The sequence below is a fragment of the Nannospalax galili genome, unplaced genomic scaffold (genome assembly GCF_000622305.1).
Source record: "Nannospalax galili isolate Female #2095 unplaced genomic scaffold, S.galili_v1.0 scaffold601, whole genome shotgun sequence".
NCBI classification, from domain to species: domain Eukaryota; kingdom Metazoa; phylum Chordata; class Mammalia; order Rodentia; family Spalacidae; genus Nannospalax; species Nannospalax galili.
In genome coordinates, this window is record NW_008345690.1 from 419102 (window position 1) to 432544 (window position 13443).

General features: G+C 43.5%; 1 protein-coding gene across 1 annotated transcript in view; it reads right to left on the reverse strand.

Annotated features, from left to right (window-relative positions):
* The window catches only part of Xpnpep1 (X-prolyl aminopeptidase 1), a 57395-nt gene extending 47795 nt beyond the window's left edge, over positions 1-9600 (reverse strand). The window contains exon 1 of the mRNA XM_008841754.3: positions 9450-9600. Coding sequence (XP_008839976.1) covers positions 9450-9481 — 32 coding nt within the window. The 5' untranslated portion in view covers positions 9482-9600. The remainder of the gene's footprint in view (positions 1-9449) is intronic.
* Between the last annotated feature and the right edge of the window lie 3843 nt (positions 9601-13443).

Below are 13443 nucleotides of genomic sequence, written 5' to 3' on the forward strand. Positions count from 1 at the left end.
GGTCTCCCTGTAGCCCTAGCTGTCCTGGAACTCACTATGTAGACCAGGCTGGCCTTGAACTCACAGAGATCCACCTGCCTCTGCCTCCCAAGTACTGGGATTAAAGGCAGGCGCCACCACGCCCAGCCAACTTAATTATTTTTAGGCACTTAGTTCAGAATTCTTTCAAACTTTCCTGTTGGGATGGCAATTCTCATGTTCCCTGCATCTGCTGTCTCCCCATGTTCATGGCTTATCAAGAATTTATCTTCAGGGGTTGGGGATGTGGTTGAGTTAGTAGAATCCTTGCCTAGCATATAGGAAGCCCTGGGTTCAAACCCCAGCACTGCATAAACTAGGCATAATTACGGCTTGCTTGCTCAAAATCCCAGTACTTGGGAGGTAGAGGCAGGAGGGTCACAAGTTCAAAGTTATTGTAGCTAATTAGCTCAAGGCCAACCTGGGATAAATATAAACCTGTCTCAAAAAAATAAAAATTTATCTTCAGCCCATCAGTGGTGTGCACCTGTGATCCCAGCACTCCTTGGGAGGCTGGTCACTGTTATTTGCTAATTTTCACATAACTTTGTAGGTACACAATCTGCACACAAGTATCCTGTTTCCTATATAAGGACAGTTTGATACCCTGGATGACCAGCCAATGCTACTTCTGGATCTAATAACTTCCCCAGGCTAAGCTCACCAGCATCCTATTCAAGCTTTAAGTCCCTCCTAAGTTTCTGGCACCTGAAGACGTCTCTCTCAAGTTCACTCAAGTATTTACTGAGAATTTTCCATCATCCAGTCCTTAGTCTAGACATTGCAGGGAATAAAACAGACAACATATCTGACAGCAAGAAATGTATGCAATGGCCAGGCATGAGAGGACAGTTTTAATCCCATCACTCAGGAGGCAGAGGCAGGGTGAATCTCTGTGAGTTCAAGACCAGCCTGGCCTACATGATGTAGTAAGTTCCAGGCCAACTGGGGCTGCAGCGAGACAGGACAGGGAAAGAAAGCAACAGAGAGCTGTTGTCCTATGAAGAAAAAATAATAAAGTAGAGCAAGAAGACAAAGTATCTGGAAGATATGAGGTCAAGTGGTTTCACATGAGGCAGCAGGGAAGGCCTCTCTAATAATACTTGCCATTTTAGCAGACCAAAATGAAAATTAGGATGGCAGCCATGTTAATCTCTAGGAGAAGAACATCCCAGAGAGAACACCAAATAAGAGGCCATGAAGCAGAGGCAGAAGCATGCCTGGCAGGCCTAAGGAAAAGCAGGAGGCATCTGTTGTTGTTTGGTTGGTTGGCTGGTTGATCTTGGCCCTTCTGACCATGGTAAGATAAAATTTCAAAGTAGTTTTGATTTGCATTTCCCTGATGGCTAAGGATAATAAATGGGTTTTTTTTTATGTTTTTTAAAAATATTTCTCAGCCATTTACATTTTATCTTTTGGAAACTGTTTAGTTCCTTGTCCCAAATTTTAACTGGGTTGCTTGCCTTTCTGATGTTTAGTTTCGGAGTTCTTTGTATATCCTAGATACTATGGACTATATCTGACTAGATCAGTCAGATATAGAGTTGATAAAGATTTTCTCCCATTTTGTAGGCAGTCTCTTCACTTAAATGATGGTGTCCTTTGCCATATATGAAAGCTTTTAGTTTCATGCAGTCCCACTCTCCAATTGTTGGTCTGAATGCCTGCACTACTGGAGTCCTGTTCAGAAAGTCTTTCCTGTGCCTAAGCTCGATGTATTCCCCACTTTCTCCTCGATCAGCTTCATGTATCAGGTCTTATGTTGAGGTCCTTGATCCATTTTGAGTTCTGTGCAGGGTAAGAGACAGCAATCTAGTTCCTGTACATGTAGCTATCCAGTTGAAGGTGAAAATGTGGTCTTTTCTCCAATGTGTGTTTTTGGCCTCTTAAAAAATCAGGTTGCAGGGGTGGTGGACGGAGGGGCTTATGTCCAGGTCCTCAATTCTATTCCATTGATTTGTATGTCTGTTTGGTGGTGTGAATATGGAGAAAGGGAAGCACCTACTCACTGCTGGTGAGAATGCAAACTGCTGCAGTCACTATGGTCATCAGTGTGGAGGTTCCTCAAAAAGCTAGAAATAGATCTACCACATGATCCAACTATGCCACCTTGGGCATATACCCAAAAGCTTCTATATCCTACTATAGGGATAGCTGCTCATCCGTGTTCAATGCTGCTCTATTCACAACAGCCAGGAAGTGTAAACAACCCAGACATCCATCAACTGATAAGTGGATAATGAAAATGTGCTATATTTACACAATGGAATATTATTCAGCTGTTAAGAAAAACAAAATTTTCAGTGCTGGAGAGAGCTCAGAGGTTAAGAGCACTGACTGCTCTTGCAGAAGACCTGGGTTTCGTTCCCAGCATCCATACGGTGGCTAACAACCATCCATAACTCTAATTCTAGGGAATCCAATGCCTTCTTCTGACCTTTGTGGGCATTGCATTACAGTGGGTATACTTACACACATGCGGGCCATACACTCATACACATAAGATAAAAATAATAAAGTATTTTTTAAATACATTTTAGCGTATGGCCCACATGTGTGTAAGTGTATCCATGTCATGTAATGTCACGGAGGTCAGAAGAGGGCGTCGGATTCCCCTGGAACTGGAGTTATGGAAGGTTTGTAGAGGTGGGTGCTGGGAATCAAACCTGGGTCCTTTGCAAGAGCAGTCAGTGCTCTTAATCGCTGTGCCATCTCTCCAGTCCTGTAAATAAAGTATTTTTAAAAAGAAAAGAAAAACAAAATTTTGAAATTTATAGGCAAATGGATGGAGCTGAAACAATTATTCTGAGTGAGGTAACCCAGACGCAGAAAGACAAACATCACATTTCTTCTCATATGTGGATGCTAGCTTTGAATCTTTAGATATGTGTGTTTCATTTGGAAAACACATAGATATCAGAAAATCAGTAAGGGGCCATGGTGGGAGGGGCTGCCTTCAAAGAGGGGAGTCAGAATGCAATGATATACAGGGGGAAAGAAGAACAATGAAACAGGAAGGGTTAAATGCAGTGGGAGGTGGGCAGGCAGGGGAGAGGAGGGAGTATGGGGAGGGATAGATAAAAAAGGCCCTTTGAAAAAGTCACATGAAAACCTACTGTAGAAACTTCCTAAAATATATAGTTTAAATGGAGTTAACCTATAAAGGGAGGCAATGCCCCTACTAGACACCGCAGGCTAGCAAGTAAAAAGCCCAGTGCCAGGAATGGGTTACCTCTTTTAGAGCTGCTGGCCAGTACAGTCCCATAGACCCCCAAACTAGCTATTGCCATTACTCTTGGTTAACCCTAAGAACGTGATAGTAAGTCCCTGTAGTTAAATACACTACATACTTGAGCCATAAGACACAGAGAAATCAAGCTGGTACTGACCTCAAAGCTCCAACCCTACTGGCTTGATTTATAGTGCTATAAGGTGTTAGGCATGCTACCAGAGGACAAAAGTAGTTATCAATCTTACCTAGCTATGAACCTTTGAGCTTCAAAATCAGCAGGCATTGCCGGGCATGGTGGTGTACACCTTTAATCCCAGCACTCAGGAGGCAGAGGCAGGCGGATCCCTGTGAGTTCAAGGCCAGCCTGGTCCTCATAGTGAGTTCCAGGAAAGCTGGGGCTACAGGGAGACCCTGTCTCAAAAATACCGAAAAAAAAAAAAGAAAGAAAGAAAAAAACAGAAAAGCAAAATCAGCAGGCATGGCAAGATATGCTCACTGGTACAATAGTGGCACAAATGTTATGGGAGTAACCATTGGATTTAAGACCCGCTCCACAAGATGGAACCCATATCTGACACCATTACTGGGGCCAAAAACCTGTAGCTTAGATTGGTTATAGACCCTAGAGGAAAACCTACTATCACTCTGCTAAATGGACATAATATTAAACCAACTCCTATTTACCTATTGTTATACCCATAGATTAGTGCATCTCTCAACTCTTTCCAAAGAAGTTTCTTTATGCAGTAGATAATTATCACAGAGATTCACAACTGGGCAAGGTACAGAGAATAAGAGGCTTCAGAGTGTTCTTCCCTAAATGGGACATCTATATCATTCTATCACATCCTCTCCTCCCAAGGCTCAGAGATCTCTGGGGGGGGTGTTACAGAGGCAGTGAATGGCTACACTGAAACTGTTTTTCAGACATAACAGGGCAGTTGCACATATGAACTCACAGCAGTTGTGACAATATGCACAAGACCAGCTCAAGATCAAGCCAGAAAAAAATTCCAGCATACAGGGGTAAGGTGAGCATGAAGTTCCATCCCTAGCTGAAGAGCTATTGGCAAATTAGCTGCTGACAGGAGGAGTCTGTTTTCTTGAAGGGTGTGAACCCTGGTATATCAACCACACTCCAGAGGATGGCATCACATCCAAGAGTATATGGGCAGCAGAAATTTGACTAAATGGTTTTTTTGTTGTTTTGTTTTATTTTTTAAAAAGAGAGTGAATACAAGGTTGGGTGGGTAGGGAGATGGAGGTAAATACAGGGGAGATAGGGAAGGGATATGACTATAATCAAAATACACTATGAAATTCTCAAAGAATCAATAAAAGTATTATTTTAAAAAGAAAAAAGAAAAGCAAGGAGACCAATACAGTGTATCTGTATGAGGGCACAGGGAGGTAAGGCCAGAGACAGGCCAAGAGACCTGTTGTAGATTTTGGATTTCCCTCAGCTATGAACTTAAAGTAATAATCCAGCAACCTTTTTATGTGTTGGTAGAGATAAAAATGTCCCCATTAATTCAACCCATCACATGGCCAGAACCTGAAGACCAGATAGTTTAACAGATCTATACAAATGATACCTTGGTTTCAGTAGACTAATTAGGATGTATTTAACTGGGGAAAGCATATAGACATTTATAGACATGTATTTAACTGGGGAAAAGTAAGACATCAGGCTGTCGTAGAAAATGAGGCCCTGAGTTTGATACCTAATACTACAGTGAGGAGGAAAAAAAGTAAGACATGCCACTTATCTCTTATAAATATTTGTGCAAATATCCTCAATGAAATACCAGGTTTTATTCCAGGAATTCGAGGTGGGTTCAACACATGAACTAATATAACACACTACATCAATGGAATAAATAAAGATCAAAACTGGCTCAACATCTCAAGACATGGAAAAAGCATTTGATAAATCCAACACCGATTCACAATATAAGTACTCAACAGACTAGAAAAGAAATTCTCAACCTGGGCCAGCAAGATGCTCAGCAGGTAAAAGCACCTGTCACCAAGCCTGACAACCTGAGTTCAATCTCCTGGACCCACAGAGTATACAGTGAAAACCAACCAGTTGTCCTCTGACTTTCACACGTGCACCATGGTGCAAGTACAAACACAAATATATGGAATTTTAAACTTTTTTTTAAATTTCACAGCCTGACCACCAGTATTACAAAATCCACAACTAATATCATCTTTAATGTTGGAAACAGAATGCTCTACCATATGATCAGGAAGGAGAAAGACAGGAATTACTGCTCTACATGTACCTGTGGTTCTATCCAGGGCAATTAGGCAAGAAAATGAAACAAAAAGTATCCAGATTAGAAAACTCTCTTTTCAAATGACATTACCTTGAATAGACAAATCCTAAAAAGTTCACCAGAAAATTAAAATAACTGAGTTCACCAATAGCACAGTATGTAAAAGTTAATTATATTTCCATACGCTTTCAACGAATAGTCAAAAATACAATTAAGGAAAATCTATTTATAATAGTATCAAAAACAATAAAATACTTGAGAATATATTTAATAAAAGATGTGCAAAATGTATACTGATTGATAAAGTGAATTAAATAAAACCAAATATTTAGAAAGATAGTCTATGTGCAGGGATTGGAAGACTTCATACTGTTAAGGTGATAATACTCCCCAAATTAATTTACAGATTCAAAATTCTCTATTAAAATTTCAGCTGCCGTCTAGGCATAAACTGACAAGCAGACCCTAAATATGGTAATGCATAGGACCTAGCATAGACAAAACAGCTCCAACTATTTAAACTCACCAATAAAAAGATAATTTAAAAATGGGGAAAGAATTTGAATAAAACTCTCTTCAAATGGCCAGAGGCATAAAAGATGCTCAACACTGCCAAGTGTGGTAGCTCACACCTATAAACCCAATACTCAGGAGCTGAGGCTTCAAGAAGGACGGCATTGAATCTGACTGCAGCCTAGGTTGAAGCATCCTATTCAATCTCAAAAAAGGAGAGAAAAAAGATGCTCAACATCATTTGGCATCACTAGTCTGAAGGACTGCAACGATGATGATGGGTAGATTGTGGCTCAATGGTAAAGTAACTGGCTTGCCCAGCATGCACGGGGCCCTGGTTCCATCTCCAGCACTGATGAAAGAAAGCAAAAGAGAAAAGGCCACCATGATAGCACTTCTCACCCATTAAGAAGGTAATAATTGAAAAAACAAACAATAACAATATGGATGAGGATGTAGAAAGAACACTCAGGCATTGCTAGTGGGAATGGAAAATGGCCCTGTGGCTTTGGAAAACAATCTGACTCTTCCTTTAAAAATGTAAAGTTAATATCCAACCTAAGCCATTTTACTCTTAGGTATATACTCAGGAAAACTGAAAACATATCCTCATAAAAACTTGTTCACAGGACTATGGATGTAGCTCAGTGATAGAGCACTTATCTCGTAGGCAATCCCCAGCACTGCAAAAAGAAAAGACAAGATCATGCTAAGGGCGAAAAATAAAAGTCTGCCACAAAAGACCACACAGTATATGATTCTATCTATATAAGATGTCCAGAATGGGCAAACCTATAGAGGCAAAGTAAATTAGTGGCTGCAAAGACTAGGGGGTAGGGGAGTGGAGGGAAATGACTGCTAATGGAGACAAGATTTATTGGGGGGTAAGGACTGAAGAGATGCCTCATCAGTTAAGAGTGCTTACTGCTCTTGCAGGGGACCTGGGTTTCCTCCCCAGCACCTACATGGTGGCTCACAACCACCTATAACTCCAGTTCAAGGGATCCAACATCCTCTTCTGGCCTCCTCAGGCTCCTACACAGGTATGGTGCATATAAACTCGTGTGAGTACACACATACACACATAAATAAAAAATGAATCTAAAAAGTTATTTACTAAAAGTTGGTGATAGTTACACAGATCAGTGAACATCAAAGCCTCACAACTCATAAACTCGTGTGAGTACACACATACACACATAAATAAAAAATAAATCTAAAAAGTTATTTACTGGGGGATGAAAATGTCCTAAAAGTTGGTGATAGTTACACAGATCAGTGAACATCAAAGCCTCACAACTATTTAGTGACAAAGGTATTTCAGAACCAGAGAGCAGGCCTCTTAACTTCTTCCCCTCCCCAGTGGTCTTCCCCTTCCAAGAACTTCTGCAGCCTACATGTTCTCCAGGTCACAAGGAACCAAAAGGTGTATAAGCAGAAAGACACATGCAGAGCACTTCCTGTTTGGTCTCTGTGGTTATGGCCAGAACTACTAAAAACTACACATTTGTCTCCCTCTCTCTTTTAAAACTCAACGGAGAAAACTCAACGGAGTTCTAGGTACCCATCTCAACTCTACTTCCAGTCCATGATAAGAATCATATGGCTAGTGCTCAAGCTTAGGGAGAGGCAAGGACCACTACGCTCAGTTATACCTAGTGGAATGAGACCAAACTCAACTGGGACAAGTTCTTAGGGTGGGGAAGAAGGCAACATGGCCCTTTCACTGCTGTGAATCCATCCCTCTTCTTCAGATGAGCACCTCGGTTTTCACTCTGAAAATGTCCCTTCTCCATTTCAGTCCAAGGAGTGGACTGAATCATCATATACCAAGCAAGGGGTCCAGGCATGGTCAATACACTCCTCTGGCCACGATGATTGGTTTAGACACAGATATTAAAAATCCTGTCAGTCCATTGAGAATTAAGATCTGAAACTACTTCTCCACCATCAGGAAAGAATTCTCATCACCTGCTATAAGGATAAAGTTTCCCTGAGAATAAAGCAAGAGCTGAACAAATTAGAGCTGAGAAGTGCTAAACAGAGGACAAGTCTGATACTAGTATTGGATGTTCTGGCTTTAGCTGCTACAAACCAGCCCAGCTCCATTGTACCCACTTCAATGAGTTCAGTTTCTATCCCCTAAACTGAAAGAAGTCCTCACTTGTACACTGGATGGTACTGAAATTCTACCACTTAGGGAAGGGAATCTGGAGCAAAAGGCCTCCTCTCTTAGCCTACCAGCTGATGTTCAAAGATCGTTATCCCCTCCCCAAATATTGTGACTCTATGGATCTAGCAATGATCATCCATCTGCTCCTCCAAAGCTGTTTCTCAGCCCTTAGTATAGCATTAGTAACCACTTGCCTGACCCCATTTCCAGCAGGAAACTTACAGAAAGATCTATCCACATGGATGTTTACCCACACCCTTTGGCAGTAGAGATGTGAATCTCTCCTCACACATAACATGCTGTAGCAAGACCACATTCACATCAAGGTAAGCTTGACATCTGTCTACTCACAAAACACAAGCAAAAGCTATGATCTGAATTCCACAAGTTAAGTCCTGCCACAGTGCCTAGAGAATTCATTCAAGTCCCAAGTGGTCTTAGAGGATGGGTTAAACCCCCTGTGGACCGCCAAAGAGTTCGAATTCTGCCCTTCGTGAACTTCGATCATTTCTCTTGGTATTTCACTTTATTAGCTAAATAAGTGTACCTGGTATGGGGGGAGGGGGGGAGTGGGATAAACTGAAACATGTTTAATGTGAGGCTGAGAAATTAGCCGTCTCACTTCCTGTGTCCAAGAAAAACCAGAGCTGGCTCCCGGTGGGACTTTTCTGAAGGTTATGTCAATCTAGTCCCTGATACAGACTTGGAAACCTTTTGGATGGGGAGGGTCCCAGGGGTGCCTAGCTTTGTAGTAGGGATGAATCAAGTGAAATGCAGATTTCGGAATTGTCAGGGTTGTAACTTTAAAATTATATTGCAGCCGTGGGGGGGAGGGGAAGGAGGGCAGGGGCACAACCACCTCCGGGTACCCGGGGAGGATCCCAGAGGGACCAACTTCCTGCAACAGCAGGGCCTTCCTCCGGGATCCGAGGCGCAGACCACCGCCGTCCCCTCCGCCCAGCACGCCAATACCTCCGGCTCACTGGCCCCGGGACGGGCGCCCGCTGCCCGGAGGTATCTGTGGCCCCGCCGGAAACCAACCGAGTCGTGCCAGGCTGCACGGCTCGGTCCCGGGCTACCACTCAGGAGGCTGCGGCCAGCCGAGGCCAACGCTCGACTGCGGCAGGCCCGCCTCTCCTCACCCGCACTTCCCGGCCCTTCCGGGTGTGCAGCACGCGCACCCGAACCGGGCGGCCGCGCATGGCCGGGAGCCGGCACGGTCCCTCACCTGACTCGCGGTGGCCTTCTGGAGGCTGCCATTCAGCGGTGACGTGCCCCGGCCCACGTCAAGGGAGCGCAGACCAGCTGATCACCCCCTGCAAGGCAGCAGGAAGGAGGTGCCGGAGCAGGACCGCAGGCGTGCGCACCGGGCCGGCCACGCCCCCCTCTGCGGCGTGCTCACGCATTGGCCCCGCCCCTCCCAGGCCCCGCCTACCTGGTGGTGGGGGCGTGGCCAAGTTTCCGAATCCCGAGTCCCGAACCCGGCCTGCTGGACCACGGAGAAGGTGGACGTGGGTACCAAGCGGCAGCGTTCTCGTTTTTATCGCCATTCCTCAAAAGGAAAGAGGAGCTTTACCAGCTAACGTTGCTGCGGTGCCTCGCGAGTACCGTCAACATTCAGGATTGCTCAGAGAGGGTCGTGGCCAGTTCTGCAAGAACCTATACATGGTCTTTGAGACTTTGGATTAGGGTATCACTTGCTGAGGTGCCTCCCCACCCCCAGTTTATTCCTCCAGACAGCTTCAAACCCAGCTGCTCACTTCACTTGGAAAACTGTTAGGCCCTCCAACGTTAAAGTGTCCAAACTGAGCTCCTGACCTCACACACAGACAACAAAAACGTCCTCCAAATAGGCCTTTAAAGGCCTTCTCAATCAGTGGCTACTCCATGATTCAAGGCCAAAAATCTTGGGGTTATCGCTGCCCTTTTCCAGTATCATGCCTTGTCTGCCCCCAAAACCTACCCTCCTTGGTCCTGTCTTCAAAATAGATCTGTAATCCACCTCCTGTCAACCATCTTGTGTGCGTCACTTCAGCCTCACCAGTGTGACACACCCGCACAGCCTAAACCCAGCAGCCAGCCCATTCCATTTTTAAAAATATTTTTATGTGTATGAGTGTATTACCTGCATGTATGTAAGTGCACCTGTGTCATGCAATGCCCACGGAGGTCAGAAGAGGGCATCAGATCCCATGGCCTACATAGCGAGTTTCAGACCAGCTGGGGCTACAGGAAGACCCTGTCCCAAAAAAACAAAAAAAGGTATATTTTGCTCCCCCCCTTTCTCCCTACCCTATACATACATGCCATAGTCATCAATGCAGTTATTTGTTTTGCTGGATAACAAGCAATGGCTGACATTTAGTAAGTTCTCACTAATTTTCTGCAGAAATGAATGTCCCCAGACTGTACACTTCTGGGGAGCAGAGACAGTGGCTTTCTTTTTCATTGTAACATTCCTGGTGCTTAGAAGGGCACCTGGCACTAAATGAAAATGACCACATTTTTAAAAGGTGATCTGTACCCCCTCCTGCACTGACCTTGTTGAAGGCCTCATACACTTACATCAAATGGGCCCTGCTGCCTGCAAGAACTGGTAGTTCCAGTTAGCGTTCAATGAGCACTTAGACAAGCCACGAAAGAACTAAAGATGCAATACAGCACAACATCTTTCATTTCCCCAAGTTTATGGAGCCAAAAAGAGAGAGACTGTAAACAAAATGACTGGCTCCTGCCCACACCCAAAAGATGGCAAGCAATAAAAGAGAAAACTTCAGATACCAGAGATAAGTGAAACCAAAAGGCAGCAAGCAATTCATAATCATATTGCTTAGGAGAAAAGAGTTGGCTCAGAATTGATGTCATTGGCTTTAAGGGGGAGAGAAAGAAGCACTTAGTGTTCCCTGAACTAGACTTGAATTCCTGTTTACAGGATAACAAAGTCTCCTTCCTGGTCTTGAAGTTTAGAGAAAATCTCAGAGAGAGGCTGAGAAGAGTCACCAGAACGTGAGTACTTGAGGGGTTAAGTGTGGCTCTTCTGACTCTGTAGACCTCACATCTTTGCAGGAAGAAGTGCCACACTGACATTTAACTGAGTGCTTTGTGTCTCGCTCACAACCCAGTGAACCAAGAGACTATTGTCCTTGTTTTACTGGTTGGGAAGACTGAGATTTACAGAGGTCAAGTTCATTGCCCAAAGTCATTGAGCTCCTAAGTGGTGAAAATTGCAATGCAAGTTCTGGCATTAGGATGAATTCTTAGCTCCCACATGCTAAACCACAAAGTTCTAGGTAAGGAACCCATGAAGTGGCCTCATCCAAACATCTAGCCTACTCAATGGAAAGATGGAAGCAACTAGTTTCAGCATCTAAACCCAGATTGGATGTGTCTTAGATGGAAACACAAGCAGTAAGTGCATGGAAACATGGTAGACTGAATCCCACAAAATATACTATCCAATATACTATCCATGGTAGACTGAATCCCACAAAATATACTATCCAATTTTCATAATAACAGATTTAGATACATATCACTATGGTATAAGTTCATTTTTAGAATAAAAGGAAAGTGATCTACAGTGTTCCCCCCCCCAAAAAAAATCATGGGCTGAAGCCCCAACCCCCAGTTCTTCAGAATGTGATATTACTTGGACATGTGACTGATTAAAATGAGATCAAACTAGTGCAGATAGGTTCCTGCTCCAATGACTAATGTCCTTATTTTTTTAAAAAGGAATTTGGACACATTGTGAATACAGGGAGAATGTCATATGAACATGACAGCAGAGATTACAGTGATCCTTTGCCAAGAATGCAAAGGAGGTTGCCAACAAACCACCAAAGCCTGGAGAGAGGTGTGAACAGATTCTCCCTCAGGAGAAGACATTACCCTTGTAGTTACCTAGATCATACATTTCCAAAACTTTGACACATTGTTTCTGGTTTTTGAGCCACCAGTTTGTGGCAACTTTTTATACAAGCTCTGGAAAACTAACTCAGATTGTAGGCCTGTTATTTTGGTTGCCCACGGTTCGTTCTGATAACCATTCTATTTCCGTGGTACCCAGCTTTCAACCGTTCCCTCCCGTTCTCATTTTCATTCTGTTATCCAGGTGAAACATTTGAATCCCAGGGAGTGTTGTTTGGCCCAGACATAAAGCTACGTGATGGGCTCAGAGATTGATATGGGACTAGGAGAACATGGTGAGTGCTGGAACAGGGCTTCTCTCTCCCCTGCCAGGCAGCAATCTGGGTGGCTCTACTCTAGAGCTGCTGCCTCTACACAAAACATGTGAATTGCACAGAGGCAGCAGAAGGAGATCAAGGACAGAGAAGAGAAACAGACCTCATGACAGTGCCTGAGCCCTGAGTCCTGCTGCGCCTTGAACCAGATCTCCCACTGGACTTTTCAAATATCAGCCAGAGAATTTTGTTTTGTGTTTAAGTCATTTCGACATGGGTTTCTGTCACTTGTAATCAAAAGACTTCTTACTGAATTGTTGAAGTAATCGTTTGTACAGTTGAATTTTATGCATGAGTAGTTACAGCTTTATTAATAACCATAAATGAACAAATGGAAAATATCACAAAATATACTAACCAATTTTCATAATAACAGATTTAGATACATACCACTATAGTATAAATGCATTTTTAGAATAAAAGGAAAGTGATCTACAGTATCTTAGCAGTGCTTACCTCGAAATGGCAGATATTGGGGAAGTTTAGATTTTTCTCTGGCTTGTTTTCTTTTGTTTTGGTTTCTTTCTTTTACTTTCTTTCCCCCACCCCATACTGGGGGCTGAGGAAGAAAACCCAAGAGATTTTTTTTTAATTTTTTGTGAAAAATAAAGTAGGAAGCCGGCATGGTGGTGCATGCCTGTAGTCCCAGCACTTGGGAGGCAGAGGCAGGTGGATCTCTGTGAGTTCAAGGCCGGCCTGGTCTACATAGTGAGTTCCAAGCCAGCTGGGGCTACAGGGAAACTCTGTTTCTAAAAAGACAAAAAATTTTAAAGAAAATAGTAATACTAAAGTAGAGTCAGCAAGATGTTCAGAAGGTGGCTACTGCAAAGCCAGATGACCTGAATTTCCCCCAGGACCCACATGATGGAAGGAGAGAAACAACTCCTGTAAGTTGTCCTTTGATCTTCATACAGGCATCATGGCACATGCACATGAGAGAAGAGAGAGGGAGAGAGAGAGAGAGAAGGAGGAGGGAGG